The sequence below is a fragment of the Lineus longissimus genome, chromosome 10 (genome assembly GCF_910592395.1).
Source record: "Lineus longissimus chromosome 10, tnLinLong1.2, whole genome shotgun sequence".
Taxonomy (NCBI): domain Eukaryota; kingdom Metazoa; phylum Nemertea; class Pilidiophora; order Heteronemertea; family Lineidae; genus Lineus; species Lineus longissimus.
The window spans coordinates 11,607,482-11,621,957 of NC_088317.1; the positions used below are offsets into that span (position 1 = coordinate 11,607,482).

The following is a 14,476-nucleotide window of genomic DNA, read 5'->3' on the forward strand; positions in this document are numbered from 1 at the left end:
AGAGGAATCCGTGAAAAAGTATGTACAATTGTGTCTGGGGCAGAGGCCTCACCTATTCATCAAGTAAGTGGTCAAAACCCTGAGCCTGACGTTTTCTTTCTTAGTTTATATTGCCAAGTTTCGCTCCAACATGTAAAGTAAGACAATGTGCAGATCAGGGATCTAGCATGCTGATATTATTGGTGGCTTTTTGCCATAAGCCTAATTGTTATGACTGGATTCGACTGTACTCCAGGTATCTAGTGTGTCAAACTAAACTAGTAACAGTCACTACCGGTACTTACTTTTTTAACTTGAACACGTTGACATTTCTTCTCCACTTCCTCTTCTCCTTCTTAAAGACGCTCCATAAATGAAATCTGTGGATGAAGAAAGACAACGTCAGGTTTTCAATCAAGAGGGTGACTTAGAAAGATTTGCAATGTAATGGTGCTTCATTGACTAGCTTTTGAAACATCAATCATTGTCACCATTTAATATGTTGAGAACAAAGAGAATCAACAATTAGATGGCCAAATATTGTGTCACTTACATCGGCATTGAGATCTCTCAAAGTGTTTTCCTTGTCGTTGATGAACTGATCCAGGGGGTCAACTTGCTTAGAGATCACCTTCATTGCAGATGAATGAGCAAGGTTCGCTCTGCCTTCCTTCCGTGCTCTCTGTACATCCCCGACTGGAAATTTTCTTTTGCGTGTGAGTGGAGTTCCAACCTGCATTGAAATAATATCAACAAATATAAACATGAAACTATTTATGTAAATCCCTTAGTAGATTCAGTAATCATGACTATGAAAATTGCTTTTTGTGAAATACACAAAGCAGTTCAATATAATTTTGAAATATTCTGAAAATAAATCTCTAAGTGTACTATTACATGTACCTTATGGAAACGACTAAATGTTCTCTGCATTCTACAAGAGGGAATATCGAACACCTGTCTGCAATCCGAGGCTATAGGGTCATCTGCAGGGTTGTAGGAGTAGCAGTTCTGCTCGACAAGCAACATGTTTCTATCGAACTCCTCCATAGACGAATATTGGTTACTCTGGAAGAAAATCATATTTTTACAGTTCATCACAGGTGCAGTGGGTATGCACAGTAGAATTTATGAGTATTGTGTTATCCCAGTCTGAAGCTTGCAGCTCCATTAGAGAATTTGCCATTATTATGTTTGACACAGGTAAAGGAACATACCTCAAATCTATAATGAAGCACAGACACATCCTCAAGTAATAATGCCTACCTCCAGTTTGCTTTTAATGGTGCTAAAGTCCATTGGCTGTGTTACAATATCAAGATAGCCAGGATTTACGTCAATATCAACTGCAAATGAAAAAGAATTGTAGGCACAGCACAATATCTAAACGACGGTTTGAATCAGAAAACAGAGACAACTGTTGAATGATATATCATACAATGTACATGTAGCACAATAATTGTACTTCTTGTTCTTCTCATTTGCTAGGCAGTAACTCTCGATCTGTTGACAAACTCAGCGGTAATTGTATTATTAAGCGGCATTTTCCTTAGATAACGCAACGAAGAGAGTAATGAGGTGTCATACAATACAGACACTTTTCTTTCTTCACAATACTCTCTTTGAGAATCCCAGCGAAGCTGGAACAGCTATAGCTCTCCTTAATGGTCATGATAACATACCTGGCTGCAAAAACCATGAGCATGCTCTCAACTGTCCTCTTCTCCGATTCTTTCCATTGAAGTTGGAAACAGCTTTAAGGAGCCAAAGCAAAGCCGGAATCCAATTGGGGCATGGAGCTGATTCTGAAGTGAAGAATATAGAATATACTTTACATGGTGCATGGCCTCCTCCTGAAAGTACAGCTTGACAAAACAGTCCTTAATATGACTTTTCTTATTCTCCTCAAATCTCACCTCCTGGAACTGGCATGGACCCATTGCCACCAGAGGCCATTGGCACATCAACATCACCTGAAAAAAGAGAAAGCAAGAAAGAGAAAACATCAATTTTGAAAGAGTATTTTGATCAAACCAATCATCAGATCATATGATTGTTTCATTTTTATCATGATAAAGGAATGGGATTGCAATTGCATCCTAATTTTCTCGTTAAATCTCACCTCCTACACCTAGAACTTGAATCTCAGAATTATCTCTGCCTTCCCCACTGCACCTGAAAATTGAAATGAAAATAGTTGAAACTATAGTTGTGGTATGAGTAGGCCTAAGCAAGTTGTATCATCACGCTGGTCGGTGTGAACAAGGCTTTTTGTCATACAAAGTTCAAAGTTCATTATATATCTGCTCAACGATGAATATTCTTGAACTTCTTCCTGTTGAATAGGCCTACGTAGATTATAGATTCCCCTGTACAATCTGACAACCACTGTATTCTGAGCCTATTCACAAAGTATACTGAGCAACAGCTCAAACTTTATTGTGATCAAGAAACCTTAGCCTGGGACATAGGGCATGTATTGTAAGGCCTACATTCCTATTGTACACCATCCTGTTCATTGATTAGCGAATCCCTGCGGGGCCTACTACCAACTGCTCCCTTTATAATTTGAGGTATACGTTGTCAGTGCACATATAACTTCAGAAGCCCGTGGGTGCACACCGCCCTCTGGACCTGTGTGCACCCCCCCTGAAACCTGGTTGGACATCCCCCTGCCAAACTGAAGCTGGAGCTACTGACGGTTGTTGGAGGTCTGTCCGCCCCGGGACGACCTCGCCTTTGAGGTTTCCTGGTCCTTCTTGGGGCAAAATTTAGACATATGCCCCGTCCCTTCGCAAGTATAACACTTGATGCTTTTGCACCGACTAGCCCGGTGTCCGACCTGCCTACAATTCCAGCAGACCCCTGGCTCACGTCCACCTTCAGAATCACCAGACTTTTCTAACTTGCTAATTCGGGTGTCCATTTTCTGTAGAAGATCCAGGACCTGACTCATTTCAGACGACCCAGCAGTAGCCGAGGCAGCCCCGGTGGTTGCACTGGCTACCTTAGGCCTGACTGTGCCACTTGATGTCTTGATATTCTCCTGGTGTCGCGCTCCCTGTTTCAAAAGAAGTTGAGCCGATTCAAGCTGGCGAATCTTCCTGATGGCCTCCTCAAGGGTTGTCGGCGAGCTCATAAGTAGCTGTTGTTCACTTGTTCCGCTGCTTTCACTCCCAAAAGGAATTGATCAAGGGCCATTTCCCGTTGCAATTTCCAACCACTATCTGGGTAGGCATTCAGGGCTAGTTCCAAAAGGGCATCTGAGAAAGTTTCATAGGTCTCTGAACCACCCTGGGTACGAGCTCGAAGCTGCAACTTATAGTCCTCTCTTGTGGTGTTGTGGAAACGGCGCTCAAGGACAGCGCAAAAGTCTTCAAAAGGCAATGTGGGTGATAGATGCAGATTTGCCACCGCAACATAGGCCTGGTGATCTAGCCTTGAAAGTAGTTGCTGCCTCCGGTCCTCAACTTTGATTTTAGTCAGATCAGCGAAGGTCTTGAACCTCTCCAACCAAATCCGGAAATTTTGATTTACCATGAAATTCTTGGGGGCCTGTGCTTTGGCTGCTGGTTGAGATCGCGACACAGGGGTCCCCTGCTTCAACGTATCAACTAAGTATGTGAAAGAATCCAAGAAGGACGACATAAGTCCCGCGCCCCCCACACTTTGATTCAACATTGGTACAGGTGGGGTCAACTGGGGTCGCGGGGTGCTGCTCGCCACTGGTCCGTGTGGGGTCAATTGAGGTCAAGGGGTGCCGCTTGCAACAGTGGTTGGCATCCCTGGTGGTGCACTTTGCACTTGCCCAGTCCTGCTGGTCATAGGGTTCACTTGAGGTCTCGGTCCAGGATTTACGGCCATTGTAGCCGTACCAGGTGTTACCGGTGAAAGATTCAAAGTTCGGGCACCCCCACCCCGATTCTGACATGCAGGCTGGCGTCTGTATGGGTTGTGACGTAGGGGTCCATGGGGCACGGTTGGTTGATTCAATGGAGGGCGTAGTGGTGTCGCCACTGGTGGGTTTCGTTGGGCCGGCCTGGGGGTCTCCTCATCTTCAATCTGTTTGTGGCTGGCCATTGTTCCCAAGACTCCAATATTCAACACCAATTATATTCAGTATACCACAGGCTCCAGTATATCCTTGTATAGTACTTGGCTTTTGGTCAATTTATTTCTTTTCAAAGCCACTGACACAATTACAGTACCCACACACCTGTCACAGTAATTAGCAATCTTCTGTATAGGTAATCTCATCAGTATTTCCTGCACAAATTGCACACTAGGTTCACTTTATTTCCCAACCAGTCAAATCTCTTAATGACATAAAAATTAATTTACACTTTATTTCATCAACAACTGAGCACAGAAAATTTGTCTACAGAGCGCGGACAAGAGTTCATGCAAAATAGAGCATTAGCATGACCCTACTCATTATTCATCACAATACACATGATACACTGAATGGAGAAATGTACTACCGATCATGATACCAGGGATCAAGCATATATAGAGCATTAGCACAATCCCTCTCCAACACACAAAAATGAGTGCATCAGTGTAGTGCATTGCGCGAGACCATTAAGGAAGTTGAAAATCGCAGGCCTAACAGGTGTGTCGTTATAAATCCGGGCACAACACCTTCCAAATACTTCAGCAATTACAATTCAGGCCTTTACAGGTAACAAATCCGGCGTAAAAGTGCCGAATTCCAACGTGACAGGGACACGAACCTCGTGGCTAGATTTTGCGTTGCTCGAGACTATACACAATTTAGTGGGTAGCGTGATTTCTTCTAACAAACTAGCAATTTTCGGGGCATTAGGCATCGAACATCCGAAAACGCTGCCACCAATGTAAAGTTATTGTCTTCCATGCTTCATTAAATACGACACTGAAGGCCTACCTCCATTATACTCTCTTTATTCACAATAATTCTGTCACATAACTTGCCGGCTCGCCACAGCACTTGCTGGCTTGTCTCACTACTCCGCTTCCGGAGATCACACGGTGTTCCGCTGGACCATCGCTAGTGGCGTTGCCTGGCCGAAACTCTGCGCACTGAAACTGGTCCAGCAGATCACCACATTATTATCCAGAAACGCCAGCGTCACGCCGACGGAACTCCGCCCGCCATGTTGTTTGTTGTTGATTGTGTCCTTTAAGTTAGCCGTTTTCCACGTGGTGCGTTTCGAATATGACTTGACTTGATTTGACTTCATGTTTTAGAGTTGGGGCCTTTCTAGGCCATACCCTCTCGAAGATACATTTATTATTGCTGTTCGCGCAAGACGTGGGTGGGGTTCATTGGTGGCTCTTTAAAAAGTTATGTACAATTATTTATAGTATTCAGTTCCTAGAACTCGTGTTGCATAGGGCCTTTCCTCCCTCGAAGTGTTTATCGTGTTGATCCGATGTATTCAATATTGTATCATCCTGTAGTAGCATCCTATTTCTCACTGTCAGCTATATAGTATTGATAAAAGTTTGTTTGTTTTTGTTTGTTTTTTTTTTCCCGTTGTTTTTTAAAAGGAAACATATTTACAGACGACAGTCAATTCTTTATAGAGATATCACCCTAAAATGTATATAACATCGGGTGGTTGGCCCAGTGACAATCCAGTTTACTCTTGAAGATGTTCACATTCGGTGCACTAACCACGGATTCAGGTAGACTATTCCAGGCATTCACGGCCCTGGCCGAAAGATAGTTCTGCCTGATTGTTGTTCTACATATAGTTTTGTTTAGCTTAAGTGAATGCCCCCTCGTGCGGTGGTTTACGTTGATCTGAAGGATTTCCTTATATACATAGGTTAGACCATTCACTTGCTTGTACACTTCCCAGCATGTCCCCCCTGAGCCTACGAAAGGCCAGGGATGGTAGTTTCAGATGTATTAAACGATCGCGATAGGGCAGCGGTCTGATTGCAGTACTGCATAAGAACTTTGTGGCTCTTCTTTGAACCTTTTCCAAAGTCTCAACGTCCTTTCGGAGAACTGGTGCCCATGCTGCATTAGCATATTCGAGTATGGGCATCACCATGGCTTTGTATAGCATCGTTCCCAGATAGTTGCTCCGTTCAGTTAATCCTCTTTTCAATGCAAAGAGTGCCCTATTGGCCTTGGCTGCTACCTCAGAAATATGCTTTGATGGTTTCATGTCATTACTAATTATCACTCCGAGATCTTTCTCCTTGTCTGACTGCTTGAGCACTCTTCCATTTAAAACATACTCAAAATGCGGGGAGTTTCTGCACATTCTGATAACTGTGCATTTGTCTGGGTTAAATGCTAGCCCCCAACGTTTGGTCCATTCATTCAGGCGGCAGATGTCCATTTGTAGAGCTTCGCAATCATTACGATTTCTGATGACTCGAAATAGGGTACCATCATCTGCGAACATAAAGAACTCACTTGCTACGGTTTCCGGGAGGTCATTAATGAATAGCACAAACAAGCACAGCCCCAGCACACTGCCTTGCGGAACCCCGCTGGGGACATAGGCTTCCAAGGACAGATCGTTTCCGACCTTTACCCTCTGCGTTGTACCGGATAGATAGTCTCTTGTCCAATTTATGAGGTTATCGTCTATACCATAAGATTTCATTTTTACTACAAGACGCTCGTGCGGTACAGTGTCGAACGCTTTACGTAGGTCTAGGTATATAACATCAACATTGCCCCCTTCGTCAAGCACTCGTGACCAAACTTCTGTACATTGCAATAACTTGCCAGCACAGCTCCTTTTAGGGAGAAAGCCAAACTGTTCGTCGCTTATTGCGCCAGTGGTTAATAAATGGTCCATCATATGGTCACGTATGTTTCCCTCAAGTATCTTGCAGCAAATGCTGGTCAAGCTGATTGGCCTGTAATTCTCAGCTGATGATTGATCTCCCTTCTTGAACACTGGTACCACACTAGCTTGTTTCCAGTCTTTCGGCACTTTCCCTTCACTGATAGATTTGTTAAAGATCGAAGCTAGGGGGATTGAGAGTTCATCAGCCAGTTCCTTGAGTAAGTGTGGGTGTATATCGTCTGGCCCAGGTCCCTTGCTCGCGTCCAAATTCTCGAGTCGCTTACGTACATTATCGGCGGAGATATGCAGTGGGGCCATTTGGCCAAGGGGTTGGTTATCAAGATGAGGCATATTCGTTGTGTCTTCGATCTGGAAGACACTGCTGAAGAAGGTGTTCAGTAGAGTGGCCTTCTCAGAGTTCGTGGTAGCTGATTTTCCATGTAGATCCAGGTTGGGTATCTCAGCTCTTGGATTGTTCTTGGATTTCAGGTATTTCCACAATTTGCAGGGATTACGTTTGTGTGCCTTGGCCATAGACCGTTCATAATCCCTGGTAGCTCTACGTATGTCTTTTCTGGCCATACGACATTTCTGTCTATAGTCATCGTAGACCTTTCCTTCCTTAGTGTTCATATACCTCTTCCATGCTTTATGCTTCATTTTTACTTTTGTCTTTGCCTTGTCAGACATCCACAGTGGTTTTCTGCGTCTATTAGCCGGTTTGGCACTGAGAAGTACGTAGTGGTCTCTTAGCTCGATTATTTTATTTTTCAGCGATGACCATGACTCCTCTACGTTCAGTGTGCGTAATCCATCATTCACATCGTGCAGTTTGTTCTTCATAGCTTGGTAATTCCCCTTATGGTAGTGTACACAAAGTCCCTGGATACGGGGTATCCAGAAACCCTGCTGCCGTAGACCGGCTGAACTTGCAAAGAGACTAACTACTGGTAGAAGAGGAAGCCAGAAGACAAGAGTATTAATTAGAATACATGTAGTTTATTCGCACTTACAATCACAATCAGTTTGTAATCCTTAACGACAGAGCACGCTCAAAGTCCTTCGCCAAGATTGTTCACCTTCCTAATTTTTATCAGATCAAAATAAACGGTAAGTCTAACCTCCTTTTACCGTGATTACATTATTAATCAATTCGCCTGTACTGATTCCAAAGTACTTCACTCAACTCCTTCTTTGCAACTATTAGACGGAGCATCCCAGATAAATATTACATTCTATTAATATGCTAGAATACAGAAACACCCATGTCTTAAGACCATCCAAACGATACACCGTACCTCGTACAATTCATTAAAAAAAATTATTCTCGTCGCCCTTTGAAGGACTTACAACACTACAATATAAGCCAAGCAAGGCTGGCACCACTTGAAACAGAAGTAGGACCGACTAACTGCTATTTGGCCAATAATTATGTTGTTACACGAGGAACTGTCGATAAATTCACACAGACAACTCACAATGCTGGCCAGCTTCACACGCACATTCATCCTGAATTAAGATTCACCAATATAATTTCATACTTATCAACAGACTGAACCTTTTGAACTTCAGATAACCAGTTATCATTTTAACCGTCATCAGTGTTTCGAACTGTACAAAAACCTCAGGTATGCATAATCCGCAAAAATCTATGCTGAAAAAACCGATAACAATTATCAATCACCTTCATTTTCATTAAGATCTAAATAAATATACCTCAAAGGGATCGGAAACCATAACTTTGCATGCACCCTCCGCAAGTCGGAAAAGGATGACTTTGGTCCAAACAAAATAATCTTAGTTGCACCCTCCGCAAGTCGGAAAAGGATGACTTTGGTCCTAACAAGTGTATGCATCCACAATAGTCAATATACATGTTCATACAAGCAAAGTACAGTGTCTATAGTATCCCAAGAATGTTCGGTGATCCATCCCCGCTCTCAGTGTGTTCCTCATGTTCCGTTTGGCATGTTCAATGTTACTTGTGCCACTTTTTAAAAAAAAACGATACGTGCTTATTGGATATGTATAGCCCGTGAGTGTAACTTGGTGAAACAGAGCAACAAAATGATCATCCCGTCGCAAAACCACATTGCATGAGATGATCCCTATGAGAAAGCGATAAAAGTAGGAGCTTTTCGAAATATTCACACTGTCCCTGCCACTCAACTATCACCAGGAAGATATAGGATATTGGCGCGTCGTTCCAAAGCAGTTACCTATACTGACCAGGATCTGTACCCAGAACGCTTCTCCACAACTGTCGCCATATAAAACTTTCAGAGAGGTGATTATGTCGGCCTCTTGCTGGATAACTTGTACAGGTATGTCAATCACGAGAACACGACAAATCATTCACGATCTTGAGCCTTTGATACAATGTCCCTGATAGAATGTACCTACTTTTAAAGGCTGCTATAGAGGCAACGCCGACCGTACCAAATTTACTAGGTGGCAGCAAACAAATGCTACTATGAGACTATGCTCACAAAATAAGCCACACGCATATTCTTTACCTTGGCTATAGCGGAGACAATCGCTCGATGCTTTATTGGTACCATCTTTTTAAAGAACACGTACTAAGCCACGAGTTAGGTTTTGTTGATGTTGTTTGTAAAGGTTGATCTTTTTTTGTTTTGTTTTGTTTTTTTTAAATAAAGTTGCAAGGACAAGACACTGTACTTTTTACTTGTTTCGTATGTCCATTTATTTTTTGATCCCGTACCACTTATGATTTTTGAAATGGTTTCTATTATCAAATAGCACCTACGATCTCACTGCCTAAACCAAGGGCGCGGTTGCACTGAAAAAGTCTTTTTTTTTAAAACCCAGTTATTCCAAGACTAATTAAATGGACGTCGTAATATGTAATCAACTGACATACTAATAACCACATTTGGCACGCGGATTAGTCCTACCCTTTATCGTATTACTATGGTACTATGGTTAGGAGTATCGTCAATGCAAGTAAACAAAATTCAAGAGTTGTTGACAAACCAACGGTATATCGTAACACAAATCACGATAATTATTCAAAAGCTTCACTCAAAAATACAACGCGTAACATACATTCGAAGATTCGACTTGTAAGGAAACACTTATCTGCATATAAGTCACGAACAAAGATCGCGTCAATGTAGACACAACAATCATAAGTTATTTCAATATTATCTATAATTTCGACCTAAAAAAGTAATCCATATCTCAATATCCTTAAATCCTACCCCGGTCTACACCGTCCGTTATTTACAAACATTACCAATCTATATTGTTATGATTGGCATATCGATATTTTGTACATAACTCTTCCAAAAAAGTCTCGAAAATTTTTGTTCATATAACTAAGTAAGAAGGGGTAAGTTATCTATTCACTCAAGGACAATTATATCAGGAAATGCCACTTCCAACTCTCATCTATGTACGACTAGTCTTGAGCTCTACACTTGGCAACATTCTGACTTCCAAAAAATACACCTTCATGCTCTCAAAAGCAGGAATCGCAAGGTATTCTCGAAGTGGCGTCCCACCACGACAATAACGCGCAAGCCTCAGGAAGTGGTCGATGACATTCCCAAAAGATGCGCCTTCGCACGGCAAGTAATTCCGTAGCTCTCTCGACGAAGGTTATCCTGCAATGAGAATCTAAGATAGTGCCGGTTACGAGTAGAGTCGTCACCTTGAGGCTCTAAAACTAAAAAATGCTGGATTTACTATGACTATTTAGCAAATATTCTTCACGATACCCTTGAACAATAACGACGTACCTATGCACCGTCATCCCTATCAGCCTCACGGTACACCCCAGCAAGGTCAACCTTTATTTACAAACCTTTATCGCAGTTGCACTAACTGCGCCAGAGCGAAGAAATAGGAAATGGCGGAAAATCCATCCTTCAAATGGGCTATCATCCGAAATTGAAATATATCTGATATGGAAAGATGCATCATAACAAACAACAATAGAGATTAAAACTACAAAATCTCAAGTAGCAGTAGGGTGAGAGTAGCTTTCTCTCTCGATTATTCACTGATCCCCTCAGCAACACCAAATTCACCTGAAACTTCTGATACATTCATGTATGCTCGTTCAACTGAGCATTTGATGCTACCTGGTGAAAAAATCTTAACAGCCTTTTATGGAAGCTGGAGTCGATCTCAATGAGACCTCCGTCTCTACCGCAACTTTTGGTAGCTGATGTCAACTTATCCGGTACGTCTACAGACACGTAATTTATTACAAAAAAGCACTCGAGCTCAACTGTTCTGTTGTCATCATACCCATATTTCACGGCTCTGCATCTAAATATAGGCCTACCTCCACCAACCTTATCGGTCCATTGACATTTTCCAGCGCGCTTGCTTTGATAGTCCTTCAGTTTCACTCTTATAAACTCGGCGAAACTACTCGCCAAACTTCTGAGAACCAACAGCAAATTCCAACCGTTGTATATCAACGACAAGATTGTCAACAGTTCCGGTGACAAATACTCAAATAACACTAATATGACCCTAAACCAATTCTCTATCGTCACCATTAAACAGATGACTATCATAAGCCGATGCCAACAGGAAGTCCAATGAAAAGGCACCGTCGGACGCGAATTCTGTTTTCTGCCTCCAAGTCCTAATTCCTTAGCCGTATCTACATGTAACTGTAAATCATCACCAAATTGGGTGGCCACTGTCTCACAAGTGTCACGTTATTCATTGTTATCAAAACCTTGATATAGCTCTACTGCCTTTGTCGTCTGACCAAAGGACAAATCCTTTGCATAATACGCATTTAACGCGGGACTTCCCTCCGACAACATATCTCTTGGGACGAAGTTCTATTAACATCTGTGATAACCCGCTTTTCCGAGTTTAATAACTGGGGCTTTTGCACAACAGTACCTTGCACAGAAAATGACTCGGGCCTATGTGCTACTGACCGAATGTCATTCGCCCGCAAATTATATGTTAGCGTACCAGAGAAACCGCTGTCTGATTCGTCATTATTAGCAAACGTGTCGGCTTGCTCTGCAGTGTGGAAACTCTTCGTAAACACTATTATTGTTATGTGATTCTTTTATTGTACAGCACTATGTTAGGGCGCAGTTGGCACCCATATTACACTTATGTATTATCCAACTTCTTGTATTGTATACACATTGAGTGGGACTTGGCAACATAGTTTCATACAGGAAAGACGTCTTCGAGTTCTCTCTCTCTTCAATACGATCACACACATTTTGGTGCCGTGAACAAGTCGAACTTGGGCATTGGTAACCTGTCGCACCATGCCTCCTAAAGTCGCTCCATTGGAGTCAAAAAAGGTTCGCGCAAAGGAACGAAGACAATTCACAATTCTATCGAAAATTACGGAAAAGATTGTCGAAAAAGCCAAGTCAGAAACGCCAAGTCAAGAGGAGCTAGAACAACTCGAAGCTGCAATACCGAAACTCGAAAAAATAATTGATGTGATCAAACATCTAGACAGCCTGATTATAGACGAAGTGACCGCTGAGAACAATAGCTTTGACGGAGAAACGGAACAGGACGAGTCGACAGACCTACTGTTACGGAACTTACAAAAAATCACTCGTGCAAAGAAGGTGATAACAAAATACGATAAGAGCAATGCCAAAACGCCGTCTAAACCTACATCTACATCAAGCAAGACGCTAACGTCTAAGCTCCCGAAGCTTTCACTTCCGAGATTCAGTGGTGTCATCACAGAATGGCAGCCATTTTGGGAACGATTTGTCGTGGAAATACATACGAATCCAAACCTTACAGACCTAAATCGATTCGATTACCTCTACGGATTGCTCGACGGAGATGCCCTGGATACCGTACGGGATCTCATACCTTCATCTGCGAATTACGTAACGCTTAAAGAAACGCTTTGTGAAACCTTCGGAAGGGAACAAAAAGTAATCCAAGTTCACGTTCTGCGACTGATTCATTTGGATAAGCCCGAATTAAAAGGAACGAGTTTACGGTCTTTTTATAACAGCATTAAGACAGACTTACGTAGCCTAGCAAATCTTAAAGTGTCAGTGAACGAATCAGCGTCTATTATTGTGCCGATCATCGAAGATAAGTTGCCAAATAAGATCAAAGGCAATATTGCTGACATTGACAGAGAAAGACGATACAATTTAGATACATTCCTAGAAGCGTTAAAAAGACAGGTGGAACGGTATGAAAACGAAAGCAGTGAACCAGAACATTCCAAAGTCAGTAGTACACTTGCTGGTCCATCTAACACTTACGTCGCAGTGGTTTCAGATCAACGGAAAACAAACTGTGTATATTGCAATGGGTCACACAGATCTGTAGATTGCAAATCGGTAGCTGACTATGAAAAACGGCAACAGGTGGTGAAACAAAAACGCTTGTGTTACAATTGTTTAAAGCCACACTTACTGAAAGACTGTAAGTCTACTAGCACGTGTAGAGTTTGTAGGAGGCGGCATCATACCTCTCTTTGCAAATCTAACGTCAATGGGAACTCTAACGATAGAAGATCTCGAGACACACCAGTGAACAAAGGCTCATCTCCAACGCATTCGAAGGATACACCTACTCACGAAGGCACATCCCAAAATGCAAAAGCTCATGTGAAAACCGTTTCAACAGAAAACATTCTGAGTGCAGATTCCGGATCAGTTCTATTGATGACAGCAGTAGCGGATATTTCAGCAACCGGAGATGATGCTGAATCGTGTACATTCTTATTCGATGGAGGTGCAACACGTACTTTCGTTACTCAAGAGACAGTAGCAAAACTTAACCTTCCCATCGTCGGCCAAGAAAGTGTCAATCTAGAGGTTTTTGGCAGGAACTCTTCAGAAGCCAAAATCTGTGACAAAGTGAACTTTCAGGTACACACATCAAACAATGGAACTGTTGTAATCAGAGTCGCACTTGTAGTGCCAGTAATTACGGCTCCAGTCAAGAATCGCATCAACCCGTCGCTCCTGAGATTAACACATCTTCATGGATTACGTCTTGCGCATCCGTTGTCAAATGAAAATCCGTTTGACATATCAATTCTAATCGGGAGTGATTTCTACTGGGACTTTGTCGAAGGACCGATAGTCAAAGGCATAGGACCAATAGCCGTCCAGTCGAAACTTGGTTACATGCTTTCGGGACCTGTCGACCAAAGCAATACGGTTTCTAATCGACCTCGCATTCTAAACGTCTCTAATAACACGAGGGAAGACGAAATTCGCTTGCAACAATACTGGGATTTAGAAACACTCGATATTACTGATGACTCTATTGATCCCGTACCATTGGATTACAAATCGTATTGTGAAACTCACTTGCATTACACTGAGAATGGTTACGTCTCTCAACTCCCATGGAAGGTTGAACACGCACCATTGCCAACCAATTACAATGTCGCACTCAAACGGACTCGTAACATGGTTCGGAAACTAACACCCGAGTTATGTCAGGTGTACGATGACATTCTTAGTGATCAGATCAAACGTGGCTTCATAGAAGAAATCCTTGATGATGACATCACAACAGGCCATTACCTGCCGCACAGATCTGTCAAACGAGACTCTAGTACGACTCCTATAAGGATCGTTCACAGCTGTTTCAGCTAGAATAGAAACGCAAGTTTAATCAGACGGCACCAGACACCGCTTTTTAGGGAGATGCTGGCATGAAGGTGTTAATTGCAACCCCAATAAACAACC

The 14,476-nt window shown here is 42.5% G+C and overlaps 2 protein-coding genes and 1 long non-coding RNA gene across 3 annotated transcripts in view; 1 reads left to right on the forward strand and 2 right to left on the reverse strand.

The window, feature by feature from the left end:
• Positions 1–964: 964 nt before the first annotated feature.
• On the reverse strand, positions 965–1,723 carry LOC135494530 (uncharacterized). Its single transcript, XR_010448398.1, has 3 exons — positions 1,662–1,723; positions 1,246–1,325; positions 965–1,047 (listed from the first exon to the last, which is right to left on the reverse strand). It is a non-coding gene; the product is annotated as an uncharacterized LOC135494530 (long non-coding RNA).
• A 39-nt stretch (positions 1,724–1,762) lies between these two features.
• Positions 1,763–14,476, reverse strand: part of LOC135494754 (TELO2-interacting protein 1 homolog) — a 412,060-nt gene continuing 399,346 nt past the window's right edge. Inside the window, exon 25 of the transcript XR_010448433.1 lies at positions 1,763–1,784. The gene's annotated coding sequence lies outside the window, so the exon portion shown is untranslated. The remainder of the gene's footprint in view (positions 1,785–14,476) is intronic.
• On the forward strand, positions 12,056–14,383 carry LOC135494325 (uncharacterized). The gene has a single exon (XM_064782240.1). It carries the CDS (start codon positions 12,056–12,058, stop codon positions 14,381–14,383), a length of 2,328 nt encoding a protein of 775 aa, XP_064638310.1.

Bases quoted from the DNA above. Each gene is read 5' to 3' on its own strand.
- LOC135494325 (XM_064782240.1), top strand. From the start codon at position 12,056: ATGCCTCCTAAAGTCGCTCCATTGGAGTCAAAAAAGGTTCGCGCAAAG.